General features: G+C 37.1%; 1 protein-coding gene across 3 annotated transcripts in view; it reads left to right on the top strand.

Moving 5' to 3' along the window:
* KMT2E (lysine methyltransferase 2E (inactive)) overlaps positions 1–18,180 on the top strand; it is a 98,235-nt gene that overhangs the window by 24,207 nt on the left and 55,848 nt on the right. For all 3 annotated transcript variants that reach the window (XM_044245842.1, XM_044245843.1, XM_044245841.1), the window contains one exon: positions 671–855. In XM_044245842.1, coding sequence (XP_044101777.1) covers positions 785–855 — 71 coding nt within the window. In that variant the 5' untranslated portion in view covers positions 671–784. The remainder of the gene's footprint in view (positions 1–670; positions 856–18,180) is intronic.

Genomic DNA, 18,180 nt, shown 5'->3' with positions numbered 1-18,180 from the left:
TATTAGTTCTAGGGAGTTGATACTAACTGAGGAAATGGAGAACTCCTTCAATAGACCTATATTTACATAGTATAAAAAATGACAGCCACTTTAAAGCAGTGGGTTTTATTACAAATAAAATAGTTTTGCTTTTATACATATATAAATAATAGAGTGGAATTGGTTCAAATCCTGGGTTTATTTCTTCAACTGAGCAGCCTTGTTTGTTTTTTAATCTTTCTTGGTTTTGTGATCCTCAATGGTAAAAGATCCCTATCTCCAGCTGTAAGGATTAAATAGATCATCCATCTAAAAGCTTAGTATGATACTCAGTCCATAGTAAGTTCTCAGTATTTGTTAGTTTAGATCACTTTCTGAGCCGGAAGACTTGTTTTGGATCCTAGTGCTGTAAGAAATTCCATTTTGTCTTTCAAAATGAGTAATATTTGTTGGTTCTTCACTAAGCAGTACACCTTAATTAATCTTTCTTTTGGTATTTTAAATTTATTCCCAAAGGGAGATTTTGATTTAGAAACTTCCTTCAGTCTCCCTGAGCAAATTCCAGTATCTATGGATATTTTAATGAAGAATGCTTTCTTCATGTTTTTTACTTAACTGTTTTAATAGTATGACTGTGTTAGGAATATGAAGGTGATTTTTAACTTTTTGTTCCCCTTCTTTTTTTAAACAGGGTTTGTGGATGCACTTAGATGTTTGCAATGAGCACTGTGGCTGGCATGCCCCAGTGTTTTGGATACCAATGCATAGGACTCCATAGTAATCGAATTTACCAGAGGCGAACGTCATGAGCATAGTGATCCCTTTGGGGGTTGATACAGCAGAAACATCATACTTGGAAATGGCTGCAGGCTCAGAGTAAGTATTTAAATTAAAAGTATTTTGGATAGGAAAGGCAAAATATTTTACACAGTTATTTTAGCACAACCAAGCAGTGGTTGATTTGCATTTATATTTTTTCTCATTTTAGATTCTTGTTGAAAACAAAATATCAGAAGGTTAAAATTCCTTTAACTAAGTTACTTTTTAAAACCAATTCTTCAGCCAAATGCTGTATCTTTTCTAATTCTTTTGTCTCTTCTGTCTGCTAACTGTCAACCTCAAGAATCAAGATATAGGGCGCCTGGGTGGCTCAGTGGGTTAAGCCGCTGCCTTCGGCTCAGGTCATGATCTCAGGGTCCTGGGATCGAGGCCCGCATCGGGCTCTCTGTTCAGCAGGAAGCCTGCTTCCCTCTCTCTCTCTGCCTGCCTCTCCGTCTACTTGTGATTTCTCTCTGTCAAATAAATAAATAAAAATCTTTAAAAAAAAAAAAAAAAAAAAGAATCAAGATATAGTGGGTGCCTGGGTGGCTCACTTCATTTTGGCATTCAACTCGATCTCAGGGTCGTGGGTTCAAGATTACTATTGTTTTTTTATATTGTAAGATTTGTCCTGTTTATATTGGAAAAGTAATTTGGTTTTAAATTTGAATATTTGAAAAAAAAATTTGAATATTTGAAAATATTGTAGGATCTGTTTAAATGTGGAATTTGCTTTTTTTTTAAGTTGAGTTAAAAAAAATTCAAACCATTTTTAAGTAAGAGAAAGGGATTATTTTCTGCTGTATGATTATTTTGATAACCTTTGCTTTTATGAGAGCCGTTTCTGATGGATTCAGTGAAGGGTTCTTACCCTGACTCCAGACTATTTGGTCTAGGCAGTTGTGCATATAGATTTCATTATATTTTGTTTTTGAATGACCAGCCACTTTAATACTAGGTTACATTGGCTGTGAGGATTAATTGATTGTTTTTGGAAACTGCAAGGGATTCAAGTAGCAGTGTTTGATGGATAGAAAGATGCGTATGTTTGTTCTTTGTTTCAGTGAATAGATACATTATGTCTAATGGGACTCTGACCAGAAAGCTGATCTTAATAGAATTTAAGTTTGAAAAAGGAAATTTATTTATTTTAGGGTCTCTAAAACTGATACATAAGAGGATAAAAATGCTATTTATTTTCCTTTTGCTGTCATTTCATGTGGTCTGAAGTGTTTCACCACTTCTGTTTGTGCCATTGGGAAAACCCCAGAGATGCTCTCTATTGTTTCAGTAATATATTATACAGTCTGTGTAACTGTATGATTGTTGTAATACAGTTTTAAAAGCCATTATGTTTTTTACACTATGTATAAATTATTTTTGTCATAAAATAATAGATTCCTAATGGGGCACTCTGTGACAGTTGCTTTGCCATTATTCTGCCCAGATAGGGATATTGTTGGAAGGAAAGATCCTAGAAGCAGTGCTTGGGAAACAAAGGGTTCTGAGTCTAAAGTACTGGTTTTTCTTAATGTGAAGTATCTGGTAGATGCAAATCCATATCTGATAATACTTCCAGGCATTTATTGGTAAAGATTCTTTGCTTACTAAATAGAATCACCTCTAAAGTTCTTTCCTTTAAAAAAATAGTCTTTTAAGCAATTACTATAAGGTGTAATTTCTGAAATTTATATGCAGGGTAGGAATTTGTCTAGTATACAGTATGAGATGCATCTGTGCTTTGTTGGCATGTCTAGTATTTGCACTTGAAAATAATTCACAGAGTGGAAGGCATTATACAGTTAAAAGGGAATGAGTAATATAGTGAAAGAGGGCAGTGTAGGGAACAGCTTCCTGTTTTTTAAATTAAATATATTTATTAGAATACTCAATAAGTATGATTTATATTATGGAGCCAAATCTTTTTGGGTACAAATATGGCCATTTTTATTATGGGAAAATGATCAATTTGTAAGGAATTACAGAATGACTGTCTTTCTATTTTAGAAAATTATTTTTTTTTCTATTCCACATACAGGTGTATGTTGCTTGGGCATAGCTTCCCCTACTCAGTGGGCACAGAAAGTATAGCTAGTGCCAATGTTTATTATGGGACAGCTATCAGAATTTTTGTGGTTTAATTTTCAAGCTTTAATATAAAACCTGGAAGCTTAAAAAGAGCCTTAAATAATATTTTCCTTGCTTCCCACAGAAATGAAGCTTTTAGAGTTGTTTTTATAAGAAATTTTGATGTAATTAATGCAATGCTTTCTTTTTATTTCAAATACAGAAAAGTTGTGTAAGATGGAGGATGCGGGGGGAGCGGTGCATGGAACTTCCCTCTCTATTTCTTTACCTTCCTGTGAAGCTGCATAATTTGAAACTCAAATGTTTTTAAGAGAATTACATTTTATTGTATTCGTGTGGCTAGATAATAATAATTATACATAAGTATTTTTAAAAAAGATTGTACGACCCATGAGAGACTATGGATTCTGAGGAACTAACTGAGGGTTTTGTCGGGGGTGGGGGTGGGAGGTTGGGTGAGCCTGGTGTGGGTGTTGTGGAGGGCATGTACTGCATGGAGCACTGGGTGTGGTGCATAAACAATGAATTCTGGAACACTGAAAAATTAAATAAAAATAAAGAAAAAAGATTGTACTGCTAAAATACAGTCTACCACTAATAAACTATTTTAAAATTTAGGAGATACTCACTGATTGTTTATTGAGTCTGTTATATACTAGACCATATTTACACTAGCTTCTAAGGCTATAAAAGAGAATTTATTGAATTACTTGTTTATCTAGTTTATCTGTAGCATTTTATAGACAGGAAATTTGAAGTTGAATGTCTAGTTTAGGATCTCTGAAGAATGGGTTTGCTAAGCTCTAGTCTATTATTTCCATACTTGGTAACATTTGCTGTTGAATTATTGTCTCAAATAAAACTCATTAGTCTTACCAGGTCCAGCTTCTTCTTTTTTACATTTTTTTTTGCTCTTCTCATCACTAAGTTTTGAAAAACCTTAGTTTTTTTTTTGCCTTTCCTTCAAAGTTAGGGATCTTGTATTTTACTTCTTTCTGTTCCCTGTTACTTGCCAAGATTTGGCTCTCTACCTAAATGTTTGCACTAAAAAAGAGTAACTTTAAAATATTTTATGAGTAACTGACCAGTGAAGATTGATAGACTATTGTTCAGGTATATCCGCTTTAATAATAAGAATAAAATTTAAAACTTTTTGTTTCATTAGCCTAAGTGTTTATTTATTTATTTATTTATTTATTAAAATATTTGATTTTATTTTATTTGACAGTGAGGGAGACAGTGAGAGAAGGAACACAAGCAGGGGGAGTGGGAGAGGGAGAAGCAGTCTTCCTGCAGAACAGGGAGCCCAACATGAGAAGTATGGATGCAGGGCTCTGGGATCATAACCTGAGCCAAAGGCAGATGCTTAACGACTGAGCCCTCCATCCACCCCTAGCCTAAGTATTTTTTTAAAGGAGTTATAAACATTCCACAGTCAAATGTAATTGAAGGTGTTTTATTCAAAAATTACTTTTTACTATACATAGCATTGATAAAAATCAATACCTAGATCTTGATGAATAGAATTGGATTTGGAGCCAAATGGGGAGACTCTTAAGATACCTTAAAAATTGCTTGTTAACTCTTTAGATCTTAGCAGCGAGTTTTTACCTGCATTGTGTTCTTAGATTTGAAAAGTACCCTTCGGGGTGCCTGGGTGGCTCAGTGGGTTAAGCCGCTGCCTTCGGCTCAGGTCACGATCTCAGAGTCCTGGGATCGAGCCCCGCATCGGGCTCTCTGCTCAGCAGGGAGCCTGCTTCCCTCTCTCTCTCTCTGCCTGCCTCTCTGCCTACTTGTGATTTCTCTCTGTCAAATAAATAAATAAAATCTTTAAAAAAAAAAAAAAAGAAAAGTACCCTTCACAACATACAGGTAAATATAATGACTCACTGATTTCCTCACTACTGTCTCGCATGATCCTGAGTACAATAAAAAATGTGGAAAGATAATAATATATTTAAAGGGAAAAATTGAGCTAAGTGTAAATGCAGTTTTTTAAAACTTGATTATAGGAGATTGCCTTTATTATCAGGAAGTGCCATCTGTAAAGTTTTTTTGATTAAGGTTAATACTAGAAGTGGATTTCTTCTAACATAATTTCATAGGGTGAGACTAGTAATCCAAAAGAAAGCACATTTTGGATCATCGCTTAAAGCATCAGCTGTGTGGAAAGTGTTTTCTAAGAGGCTCAGGTTACAAAGGTGAAGTATAAATTTTACCCTTACTCTTAAGGAAAGTAGAAGCAGTTGGAAGTCAGAAATCTAGATCAGAGCTGTGCAATAAGAAGTACACAGAGTCATGTATACTTTAAAATTTTCTAAAAAAAAATTTTTCCTACTGTCCATATTATAAAAAGGTTTATAAAAAGTTGAAATTAGTTATGTATTTTATTTAATGGAGTATGTCCAGAGTATTATCATTTTAACATAAAATCAGTATAAAGATGTGAATGAGAAATTTCATGTCTTTTTCTCCACACTAAATTAAATATTTAAGATCTGGTATGTATTTTATACCTTCAGCACCTCTTAATTCAAACTAGCCACATTTCAAGTGTTCACTATATGTCTAGTGGCTACTGTATTGGATAAAGAAACTCGAGACTAGACAACAAAGTGGAACATCAGGAAAGGACATAGTGAAGCCTAGGCTGTAGGCTAGTTAACGAAAGTTTTAAAAGTGAGATCTAAGAATCTCTCTCTCTGAATGAGAAAGATAAAGATAGAGCTATGAGGTAGATATTGTCATTCTTAATTTATAGGTGAGGAAACAAGTCACAGAGCAGAAAAGCGGCAAAGGCAGAACTCACTGTGTTCATTTTAGGCCTTTTCTGTAATATAGCTCCTTTACTAATATTACAAAGAATATTTATGTAATAATTGTTTTGACATGTGGTTCATGTATATAGTAGCTTCATTTCTAGCAGTAGTAAATTCAGGGTAATAAATAACTGCAATAATAACAAAGGTATTCTCAGGTCCTTGCTCAAGGATAAGGGAAGTAAAAGAAAACCTAGACTCCATTATCATTAGACAGGAAAGATGAGCCAGAATTCAGCTGTTTCTTAGAATTGTGTGTTTTTTATCCTAATGGAGAGAGCTTACGTCCTCTATTTCTTTTTACCTCTTCTACCTCTTGTCTTCCAACTATCTGAATTCCTAAATTGGTTAAATAAACAAACAAAAAGGTGGGAAGTCCTGGGGCTGGAAAGTGGGTAGATGTGTGAATGGGGATGTTAAATTTCTTCTTTCCTAGCCTTTAAAAAAAAAGAAAAGCCAAGCTACTTTTCTCATCAGCAGCTGGGAATAAGATTGCCAACATTGTATTCCTTTTAATATTACTATTACTATTACTATTTTGGTACCATTAGAAATCATTAAAATGAGCTCTTATATAATTATGGGTACTTTAAGATGAGGTAGACAGATTACTAAATGTGATTTGTAGGTTAGAGATGAATTATTTTGGAGGAGGGCTCATTTTCCTATACCTGGCAACACAGTAAATACTCAGTTCTTAACTAAGTACGGAAAGGAAATACCTAGATTTTCAGTTTTGTTCAGCCACTGTCCTACTAGTGAGACCTTAAACATGACACCTAATTGTTGTAGACTCTGGTTATCTTACTTTGAAAAAGAGAGCTTGGATTGAGGTATTAATGTGACTCCTTTTGACTTGAAATTTATGAGGTTCCATACATTTTTACTTGTATTTGTTATAGCATGTGATACCAAGTTATTTCAATGCACTAGAGCCACCTGCTGACAGAGTTCATTACTGGTTGAAATGTTTGGGTGCTTTTAGTCTGAATTTGTGTAATTGAAGATGCTAAAGTGTTTTGTGTCTAATGAAATGTTTTTAGTAGCATTTTACTGGTTCATTTTCACTGATGCTTAGCATTTTCACCTCTGATTTCTTTACACATAATCCACTATCAGGAAACTAATACTTTCCTTTGCTCTTAAAGTAAGTGTTGATTTGCTTATCCTAATTTGGAAGTGGTTTCACTTAAATGTGGTTTTGTTCTAACATTTAAAAGCCTGTTTTACAGCACTGTACTTGCATTGTTTAGAACTGTCCTTAGAATGATGCTGAATCATACTTAATCATACACAATTTTTCTTCTAGTTTTTTTTCACTTGTGATAATTAATACAAAGCTCAGAACATTCATGCAGCTGTCTATAACACATGTATCCTGGCAAAAAGCCAAGTATTATTCCCACTTTGCAAAAAAAAAAAAAAAAAAAAAAAAAGGCAGCTAAAGGAGATGAACAGATTTCTGTAAGGCCACATAATTAATAAAAAGTAAAGTTAGGTTTGAACCTAGGGTTGCTTGACCACTTGGTCAGGAGAGCTAGGTTTTACTAACAGATGAGTTAAATGAAGTAAGATGCCACATGAAATAAACTGAGGGCAGTTGTCAAACCAGACCTCTTCATTTTAAAATATTTCTTGGTGTGCTATTATAATGTGTGTGATTTTCGTGTGATAGCTTTAAAAAATAATAAGTTATCGCAAGGATAAAAGAAATGGACAAGCTTTGATTACAGATCTGAAGGAGCATATTGAGAACTCACGGAGATCTTTTATATATGTTACTGTAGTGGTTAGGGAGTCATTCTGTCCATATGCCATTACTGACACCCAGGTATGTGTTATTGAATATTTTAACATTAAAAAGAAAATTGGAGGTTTTACCTATAACACTGATATATAAACTATTAAAATCAAACTATATTTTGAAGGTTTATACAAGGAAGAAATTAAATTTTTGTTGAGAAAGAAGAAAATCATAAAACTCCCAATTTTTGAGGAATCACAGCTTATTTATTCAAACACCCCCTTTTTTTGTTTGAGATTTTATTTATTTATTTGACAGAGTCAGAAGAAGGAGGGGAATGGCAGAGAGAAAGGGAGAAGCAGGATCCCCGCTGATCAAGGAGCCCGATGCAGGGCTGGATCCCAGAACTCTGGGATCATGAACTGAGCCGAAGGTAGATACTTAACTGACTGAGCCACCCAGGTGCCTTTCAGTCACTGTTTTTTGTTTTGTTTTGTTTTTTTACGATCTTTTTTTATTTGAGTGAGAGAGAAAACATGGGGGTGGGGGAAGGAGCAGAGAGAGAGAGAGAGAGGCAGACTCCCCACTGAGCAGGGATGAGCAGGGAGCCTGATATGGGACTAGATCCCAAGGTCTTGGGATCATGACGAGCTGAAGGTGGATGTTTAACTGACTGAGTCACCCAGGTGCCCGTCAGTCACTTTTTAAAAAAGATTTTATTTGTTTATTTGAGAGAGCGAGTGTATATGCATGAGCGGGGGTTGGGGGGTGGGGCGATGGAGGGAGAAAGAGAAGCAGGCATCCCCTTGAGTGGCGCTTGATCCCAGGACCCTGAGATCATGACCCCAGCCAAAAGCAGTTGCTTAACCGACTGAGCCTTCCAGGCGACCCTATTCAGTCATTCTAACCTGTTCTTTTTCTCTAAATGCCTCACTTAGTGATTCGTCCTTTTCTCTTTTTAGATCGTAAGTTCACTTTACCTAATATAGTTAAATGCCTGCACCAAGAATGCATAATGTGCCTTGGGTGGTTATTTATGATGCCTTTTTGAAGAATAAGAATATTTTCGTCTAAGATTTTTAATTTACAAAGTGGTTCCAGAAAAATGGAGCAGCATCATCAGGAAGATTACTGCAAACAAAATAATAGTAGTTCTGCCTTCTAAGTTTTTGACAGTAATTTAGAACTTCAGTTAGCACATCTGGAAATAGCCTGTTTTCATTTTTATAAATGGAAATACTACCTAAAGGAATAATTTTAATTTTAATGACCAAAAATATTTTCCGTATTTGTGGAGTTTGATATAATGAAAATTAAAATGGCATAGATTCAGGATTACCAGAACTCAGGCTTTGTGTAACTCTATAAAGTGACACAAACTACCATTTTGTATTATAAAAATGAGGTAGAGCTGTTTACCTCATTATGTCCACAGACATAAACAGCACATAAACAGTATGCCTATTTCACAGGCATACTTGGGACAGTGCTGTTTAATGGGAAACTTTCTAGAGCACATTCAGAGATCCAGGCTTTGGTATTTTTTTGGCTGTTTTAAAGCCACATTACTTGGAATTAAGAGTTCATTTTACAGATGTGGAAACTAAGACCCAGAGTGGTTATGTGACATGTCCCAAGGGTACATAGTGACTTAGTGGTAGAGTTAGTGCTTGAATTGAGAGTGTTTTGTTTTGTTTTTAAGATTTTATTTATTTATTTGACACAGAGAGAGATACAGTGAGAGGGGGAATACAAGCAGAGGGAGTGGGAGAGGGAGAAGCAGGCTTCCTGCCGAGCTAGGAGCCTGATATGGGACTTGATCCCAGGACACTGGGATCATGACCTGAGCCGAAGGCAGAGGCTTACCCACTGAGCCACCCAGGCATCCTGAAACTATAGAGTTTTTGAAGCTAGCGACAGTCATCTCCTGGTGGGTAAAGCTGGTCATCTCCTGGTGGGTAAAGCTGGAGGGTAGACCATGTGATCTACAGAATACTTTCTGGGACAGTGTCTGAACATCACTTTGGAGCCCCAGAGATTCTTCCCTGAACAGTTCCTGTCCCTTTGCACTCTGTCCCATACCAAGTAGGACTCAGCAACTGATCTACCATTCCTAGCTTCGATACTTCCTGGGGTCGGAAAACTGCCCATTTCACTGTACCAATCTGGACTGAGCCGGAACAGATCAACTCCCAGCAGGCCCAGCCTAGAACAAACCTCCTTGCAGTCTGAGGGAAAAGAAACTGTTCCCCAACAGTCTCTTGGGGCCAGATGCAAACCAGGCCTACCACATCTTTGTTCTACCTCCTCTACTTACCAAGTCTTAGCAGCAGTATTTCACCTTCTCTCCAGGCCCCGAACATCACCCCAAGTAGGTCCTGGGAGTGGCTAATTCAGATTAAATCTTGACCCTCTGTCAGTATTATTTGTGCCTCTTACTTTAATAATTCCATGGGCACTGTCTCAGTTGTAGGCCTGGTCATATGTTTGAATTCTTGCACTGATCTTCCACTTGCTGTGTACAATTTGGCTTTGACTTTGGCTGTGCTACTGTCACATTGAGGCAAATGCATAGTTTTCAGACTTGTTCCTTGCTCTCTCAGGATTTGATACTGTGACTCTTAGTACTTTCGTTTTTAGTGAAACTACCTTTTTGTAGTTTGGGTCTTTTTATTGTAGAAAAATATAGCTAATATAAAATTGATTACTTTTAAGTATAGAATTCAGTGGCATTAAGTAATTCACAGTGCTGTGCAGTCAGTCTCACATCTGTTCCCAAACTTTTTGATCATCCCCAGAAACTTTGCATTTATTACGTAAACAGACCTCTTTGTCCTCTCCAGGCCCAAGTGCTTGGCACCTCTATTTTACTCCTTTCTCTTGCTCTCTCTGTGTCTCTTCTAGATACCTTATATAAATAGAATCATAAAATATTTATCTTTTTTGTGTCTGGCTACTTAGCATAATGTTTTCATAGTTCATGTTGTAGCAGGTATCAGAATTACCCTCTTTTTTATGGTTGAATAATATTCCATTATATAGATGTACTGCATTTTGTTTATCCCATCATCTGTTGATGGAAACTAGGATGTTTCCCTCTTTTGGCTGTTGTGCATAATGCTGCTATGAATATTGGCATAAAGTATCTGAGTCTTTGATTTCAGTTATGTGGGGGGGATGTATACTTGGGAGTGGAATTGCTAGGTCATAGTTAATTCTATGTTTAACATTATGAGAAACCATGAACTGCTTTCATCTAGTTTTCTTTTTGTGCCTTAATCTTTTTTTTTTTTAAAGTTTTCTTTTCCGTTTGTGAAATGTTTACGCTTTCTAGGAGTCTTGAACTTAACCTAACCATGTACCTTGTCCTGGAGGTTTCATCCACTTCTGTAGCTTTCACCATTTCCTACATGCTCATGACTTCAAATCATCCTTAGCCTAATTCTGTCTCATGAACTCCACCCATAGAGCCCCCTGCATTACTAGGTCTCTTAGGTGTCTCATGACTATAAAGTAGATGTGTGTCTCCGTAGTGTGTGTGGTAGTGAATCCTTTTTCACTTCCCACCTTATTTTGGAATTTAAAATTAAATTTAGCGTTGGAGTCAACAGACTATTTCTTTAAAAGGCCAAAGAGTAAATATGTAAGATTTGGAACAGTATAGTTTCTGTTGAAACTACTCAGTTGTGTTGTATTGTCACTGGAAAGCTAGGCAGTATGTATAAAGGAATGGGCATAACTGGGTTCTAGTAAAACTTTATTTACAAAACCAGGCATTGGGCTGGCTTTGGCTTAGGGATCCTAGTTTGTTGTCTCCTTGTTTAGAGAAATTGAATCTTGGGTACTCTTTCAAGTAAAGAGTATCATTCTTTCTGATTTCTTTGGCTTAAGCAGGTACTATTAGTTCTTTGGTATGACTCTATTTTAATATAGGAACTTCCTGTTTATTAATAAATATTTATTAAGAGCTTATACTGTATCAGTCATGTTTCAGGTGTAGGAACACGGCTCCACATCTGAAGTCTGTCTATACTCAAATTTTGCTTTCCCTTTTTTTTTTTTTTTAAAGATTTTATTTATTTATTTGTCAGAGAGAGAGAGAGAGAGCGAGCACAGGCAGACAGAGTGGCAGGCAGAGTCAGAGGGAGAAGCAGGCTCTCCGCGGAGCAAGGAGCCCGATGTGGGACTCGATCCCAGGACGCCGGGATCATGACCTGAGCCGAAGGCAGCTGCCCAACCAACTGAGCCACCTAGGTGTCCCGTCAAATTTTGCTTTTCTTATAAAATGTCAAATTTTGTTCTTCTACTTGCTGTCTGGATCTCATTCCCCCTCATCTTTTTCAGGATGTTTACACTTCACTCTCACCTGCTGTCCCACATTTCCTGCATCTTCAGTTTCTTTCTATTTAGATCATTCCCATCTCATATAAATACCTTAAGAGTGCTACGCCTTTTTATTTCCTATTCCATTTTTCTGTTCTCTTTATAGTAAACTCCTTGAAAGAGTTCACACTCAGCATCAGGCTACACAACACTGTTATAAATACCCAGGTTGTCAGAATAATTGGTAGTCTTCCATAATTTATATAGCTTTATCAGCATTTGATATAAATAACTGTTTCCTCCTACTAGAACAATTTAACCCTGTTGGCTTTTTGGATGCCACACTTAGCTGGCTGTTCTTTCCCATTTTTTGCTTGATTTTCTTCCCTCAGATCTAACTCTGCTCCAGGTTCATCTTTTTCTTTAAATGACTCCGCCTCTATCTAGTTGCTTAAGCCAAAACCCTAAGGCATTCTTCTGGGTTATTCCTTTTCCCTTACCCACCATGTCTGATTCATTGATTAATTGATTAATCCTGTGTCTTCCTCCAAAATACACTTTGAATCAGTATACTTCTCTCCATTTCTACCATTGTCCTAGTCATCTCTTGTTTGGACACTACAGTAATTTCCATTTCTCTTTTGCTTTCCACAATTCATTGTTTCTGTAGAAGATAATGTAATTCTGAAGCATTAAACAAATCTTAAATTTCTCCCACTTGAGGGCGCCTGGGTGGCTCAGTGGGTTAAGCCGCTGCCTTCGGCTCAGGTCATGATCTCAGGGTCCTGGGATCGAGTCCCGCATCGGGCTCTCTGCTCAGCAGGGAGCCTGCTTCCTCATCTCTCTCTCTCTCTCTCTCTGCCTGCCTCTCTGCCTACTTGTGATCTCTCTCTGTCAAATAAATAAATAAATAAAATCTTTAAAAAAAAAAATTTCTCCCACTTGAAAACCTTCCGGTGATTTTTTTTGTTTCACTTAAAATCCTATCTTTTGGTACTGTAGGCCCTACTTTTCTAATCTCTGCTCTATATTCTTCCCTTAACCTACTGTTACTCCCATGTTGGTATTATTTTCCTTGTTCTTTTGAACATTCTAACCTTGGTCCTGCCTTTGGACCTTTGTACTTGATGTTCCAGCTGCCTTGAACATTTTTTTTTTTCCTCTTAGCATAGTCTTCGCTGGGCTCAAATACAACTTTTCAGTGAGGCCTTTCCTCTGTACACTACCTAAATAGTGCCTGAAAAATCTCTGAAAAAGTCTTGTTTTCTTTCATTATTTTTTCCTTATCTTTTTACTGAAATACAAGCTTCATGTATATAAACATCTGTTTTATTATTACCACAGGCCCTGGCATGTAGTAAGTATTGAATCATGAATCGTATTGGTCTCTTTGTTAACTCTGAAGCCTATTATATAGCCTATAAATAGCATATATTATATATGATTGTTGAATGTTCATATCTTAGCTAATTTTATTTCAGTTGTTTAGGAGAGACAGAACTAAAGCTAGAAATATTTTATGGCCTCTTCGTTGTAGGAAAAGATGTAAAGGGCTCTAGAATTGAACAAACTGTTTCCTATGTATAAAAAACCTTCCACAATTGGTGTGATTTCAGTGAGTTGAATGCTGTAGTTCTTTAAAGTAGCTGTGTTAGTTAGTACCTATTTCAGGAAGCTGGGAAATAATAAAAGGCATTAGGAAACTAGCAGCATTAAAATAGCAACTAGAGAGAGATTGAAATTTACTGTATACATTACCTGAGTGACTGTGTTTTGATGGTGATAGACTACATTAGACAGAATGTAAAAGCAAGAGGGATGATATAAGATTCTCCAGTATTAGAATTTTAACAAGTGGGGCGCCTGGGTGGCTCAGTGGGTTAAGCCGCTGCCTTCGGCTCAGGTCATGATCTCAGGGTCCTGGGATCGAGTCCCGCATCGGGCTCTCTGCTCAGCAGGGAGCCTGCTTCCTCCTCTCTCTCTCTGCCTGCCTCTCTGCCTACTTGTAATCTCTCTCTGTCAAATAAATAAATAAAATCTTTAAAAAAAAAAAAAGAATTTTAACAAGTGATGGTACTTTTTTTTTAAGTGATAACATTTTGACTAGGATACTTGAAATCATATTTTCTTTAACTGTTGAGGGATTAAGTGATGAAATTTCCCCGACCAGTTAAAAGTAGGAGTTTAAAATATAATTTCATCTTATTAACTGTAGAGTCTTTGTAAAGATCCCTGTTTGGAATCTTGGTAGTAATGTGCTATAGATCAAAAATGGGCACTTGAATCTGATTTAATCTTTGTGCGGCTAACCAGCCAAATAAAGAGATGCTGTTATAAATAAAACAACCATATAAAAGCCTTCTCTCAGAATACAGAACAGTTAAGGGGAAAAGTAGATGCAAAGAAGTTTGGTAAGGTTTTAAAAACATAAGGCTACTAGAGAATTAATGCGACGTTCTGTTGATAATGTAATTAACAGATTAAGAAATTACTAAGAGTTGTCTTTTAGTAAAAAAAATTTGAAAGTCTTTTATTTCCACATTGTCATTGAAAGTAACTAAATATCACATGAATCTTATAGTGATTAATGTGCCCAGTGTATGTAATAAAAAACTGATTGTAGGTAAATCACCAAGGTGGGTTGGTTCCATACTTAATTGAAGAAACTCATTTGTAGAAATTATTGCTTGTAATAGCAAGTTGCACATTTTATTATCCCTTTCTTAAATAAAAAAGTTTACTGATTTGGACTGTGGGCACCATTTGCTCATGAAGATTACTTTGAAACTATAGACAGGGTATTAATTTTCAGCAAAGAACAGCCAAGGTAACTTACTTCTAAGTGGGGTTGGAGAGGTAGACTTTTTACATGCTCGGATCAGGGCTTTTTCTTGAACCTACTGAATCTGGGAGAATTGCATACCTATTACTCAGCCTTGCATTTGGAACCCTTAGCTTTATTTTGAAATGCTGCTACTCTGATCACATTGTTACCTTCCTTGGTGGAGAAACACATCATTAGTGGCTCTGTACAGTTTTTCCGAATAAAGGTATTCCTTAGGGTGGTTTTTGAACTTGTGCTTGGTTAACTTACCTGCCCGCATCTCTTGGCCTCTTCTACATACTTTAACTCCATCTGCTCTGAATTGTAGCAGTTCTAGCCCCCCCTCAACCTTTGCTAAGCAGGGAGTCTACTTGTCCCTCTGCCTCTCCCCTGGCCTGTGCTTGTGCGCCTGCGTGCTCCCCCCACCCCCCGCACAGTTTTTCTCCCAAACATATAAATAAACAAACAGACTTTAAAAAATCCAGGGTTTTAGTGGTTCCAGGTGTACAATATAATGATTCAGCAGTTTTATACATTACTCAGTGCTCATCACAATAGTGTATTCTTTTTTTTTTTAAGATTTTATTTATTTATTTGACAGAGAGATCACAAGTAGGCAGAGAGGCAGGCAGAGAGAGAGGGGGAAGCAGGCTCCCTGCTGAGCAAAGAGCCCAGTGTGGGGCTCAATCCTAGGACCAGGAGATCACGACCTAAGCCAAAGGCAGAGGCTTTAACCCACTGAGCCACCCAGGCGCCCCACAATAGTGTATTCTTTTTTTTTTTTTTTTTTAAAGATTTTATTTATTTATTTGAGAGAGAGAGACAGTGAGAGAGAGCATGAGCGAGGAGAAGGTCAGAGAGCGAAGCAGACTCCCCATGGAGCTGGGAGCCCGATGTGGGACTCGATCCCGGGACTCCAGGATCACGCCCTGAGCCGAAGGCAGTCGTCCAACCAACTGCGCCACCCAGGCGTCCCACAATAGTGTATTCTTAATCTCCTTTTTCTTTCTCACCCATCCACTACCCCTCTGGCAACCACCAGTTTGTTCTTTGTACAGTTTTAAGAGTTTTTTGTTTATCTTTTTTCTTTGTTCATTTGTTTTGTTTCTTAAATTCCACATGAGTGAAATCATACAGTATTTGTCTTTTTCTGACTTGACTTAGCATTATACTCTCTATATCCATCCATGTTGTTAGAAATAGCAAGATGCCATTCGTTTTTATGGCCGAGTAACATTCCTCTGTGTGTGTGTGTGTCTGTGTCTGTACATGCCTTCTTCATCCATTCATCTGCTGATGGACACTTGGGTTGACCCTGTCATTGGCTATTGTCAGTAATGCTGCAAGTAAACATAGGGGTGCATATATCTTTTTGAATTAGTGTTTTCATTTTCTTTGGGTATCCAGTAGTGGAATTGCTAGATCATATGGTAGTTCTGTTTTTAATTTTTTGAGGATCCACCATACTATTTTCTACAGTGGCTTCCCCAGGTTGTGTTCCTATCAGCAGTACATGAGTGTTCCTTTTTCTCCATATCCTTGTCAACACTTGACATTTCTTATCTTTTTGATTCAAGCCACTCTGACAAGCATAAGGTGATACCTCATTGTGGTTTTGATGTGTATTTCTCTCTCATGATTAGTAATGTTGAGCATCTTTCCACGTGTCTTTTAGCCATCTGTGTATCTTTGGAAAAATGTTATTCAGGTCCTCTGCCTGAATTGAATTATTTGGGGTGTTTTGGTGTTGAGGTATATAAGCAACTCTTTCTAATCTGTGCTTCCTGAACTTCAGTGAACATGAGAATGAAGGTGCTTATTAGGGGTGCCTGGGTGGCTTAGTTAAGCCTCTGCCTTCAGCTCAGGTCATGATCTCAGGGTCCTGGGATCGAGCCCCGCATCAGGCTCTCTGCTCAGCGGGGAGCCTGCGTCCTCCTCTCTCTCTGTGTGTTGCTCTGCCTGCTTGTGATCTCTGTCTGTCAAATAGATAAAATTTAAAAAAAAAAAAGTGTGCTTTTTAAGTTGTAGATTTCTGAGCCTGATCTTTAAGAAAATTTTATTTACTTGGTTAAGTAGAGCTGTAAAAAATTCATGACATGCATTACATGTGATTGTGATACTGGTGTTCTGTCAGTCATGCTTAGAGAAACATACTTAAACATGTCTTGGTATTTATATCTCTGACCACCTGTGTGCTTTTTGTGTGGCATACCTTCTCCATCTCTCTCACCTTTCTCTTTCTTGGACTTGTTAACTTTTCATTTCTTACAGTTTGGTAAATACAATTACTGTTATGAAGAGCTCCTTGCATACCTCTGATGACACTACTGTAATCACTGATATACTTGTCTTCCCCATAGATCAGTTTCTTGAGAAGGACCAATTCTTTCCCTTCTTTATTTCTTAACTTCCAGCATCTCAGTGTCTTCTACTTACAGATGTGTGCTAAAATGTTTATTGAGTGAATTAAAACTATATTATAAGTTCCTTAAATACAGGGACAGTGTCTTACCTTTCATAGTGCCTGGCAAGCAGCAGGCCCTCAATATTTGTTTAATGCTTGCTAGTCAAACTGAGGTCTACGGATATAGTCCCCAGGGACTTTATGAGCCCTATGAAGTTTTAATTTTATTTATTTATTTTTTGCCTTTTCCGTTTTGAGCTAGGAAAAGTCTGTTTAGAGTGATCTTGGATGACCACCACTCTATGTTGAGTACTTCCATGAGTTTTCAGTGCAACTTCTTATTTGTGTTTGATGATGTTGGTATACAGATCACCTAAAGACCTAGTTTAACGTGTTTCTCTAAATCCAAATCTACAGAGAAAAACCCCACTCCTTCTGTTGTAGGGTTTTGTGTGTTACTTAATTTTGACCAATAGCTAAGTAAGCAAACACTATTCTAAAGTCCGACTGACCCCTTCATATTCCTTGATTACTCCCCATGCAATTTTTTCTCTTTTTGCATATGTGTGGCATATTGTCTTTTCTATCTTACTGGTTTAAAAAAATTTTTTTCAATAGAAGATACATGCCTAGTATAAATTTCAAATGTTTAAAGTCCTGTCTGTCTTTCAGAAGTATTCTCATTTTTAATAAAACTTCGTGATGGGGCGCCTGGGTGGCTCAGTTGGTTGGACGACTGCCTTTGGCTCAGGTCATGATCCTGGAGTTCCTGGATGGAGTCCCACATTGGGCTCCCAGCTCCATGGGGGAGTCTGCTTCTCCCTCTGACCTTCTCCTTGCTCATGCTCTCTCTCACTGTCTCTCTCTCAAATAAATAAATAAATAAAAATAAAAATAAAATCTTTAAAAAAATAAAACTTCATGATGTTTATTCCTTATCCTTCCTCTTACTCAGATACATGTCCTTCTCTTGAATTCCCTTGATTTAGGAGCCTTGAACTTTTGCAACCCCTCCAAGGAGGTCTTCTTAGGCTCAACTAAAGATTCAGATTTACAAGACTATTATAGGCTGTACTTGGCACTAGTCTATGTGGTATAGGACAGGAGCCCCAGTTTATCAGAGGTCAGCATCAGTTGTTCATGTCTGTATGAGACCATGTAGGAATACAGTCAGCCATCC

The sequence above is a fragment of the Neovison vison genome, chromosome 4 (genome assembly GCF_020171115.1).
Source record: "Neovison vison isolate M4711 chromosome 4, ASM_NN_V1, whole genome shotgun sequence".
In the NCBI taxonomy this organism is placed as follows: domain Eukaryota; kingdom Metazoa; phylum Chordata; class Mammalia; order Carnivora; family Mustelidae; genus Neogale; species Neogale vison.
This window is presented reverse-complemented; position numbering and strand designations above follow the sequence as displayed.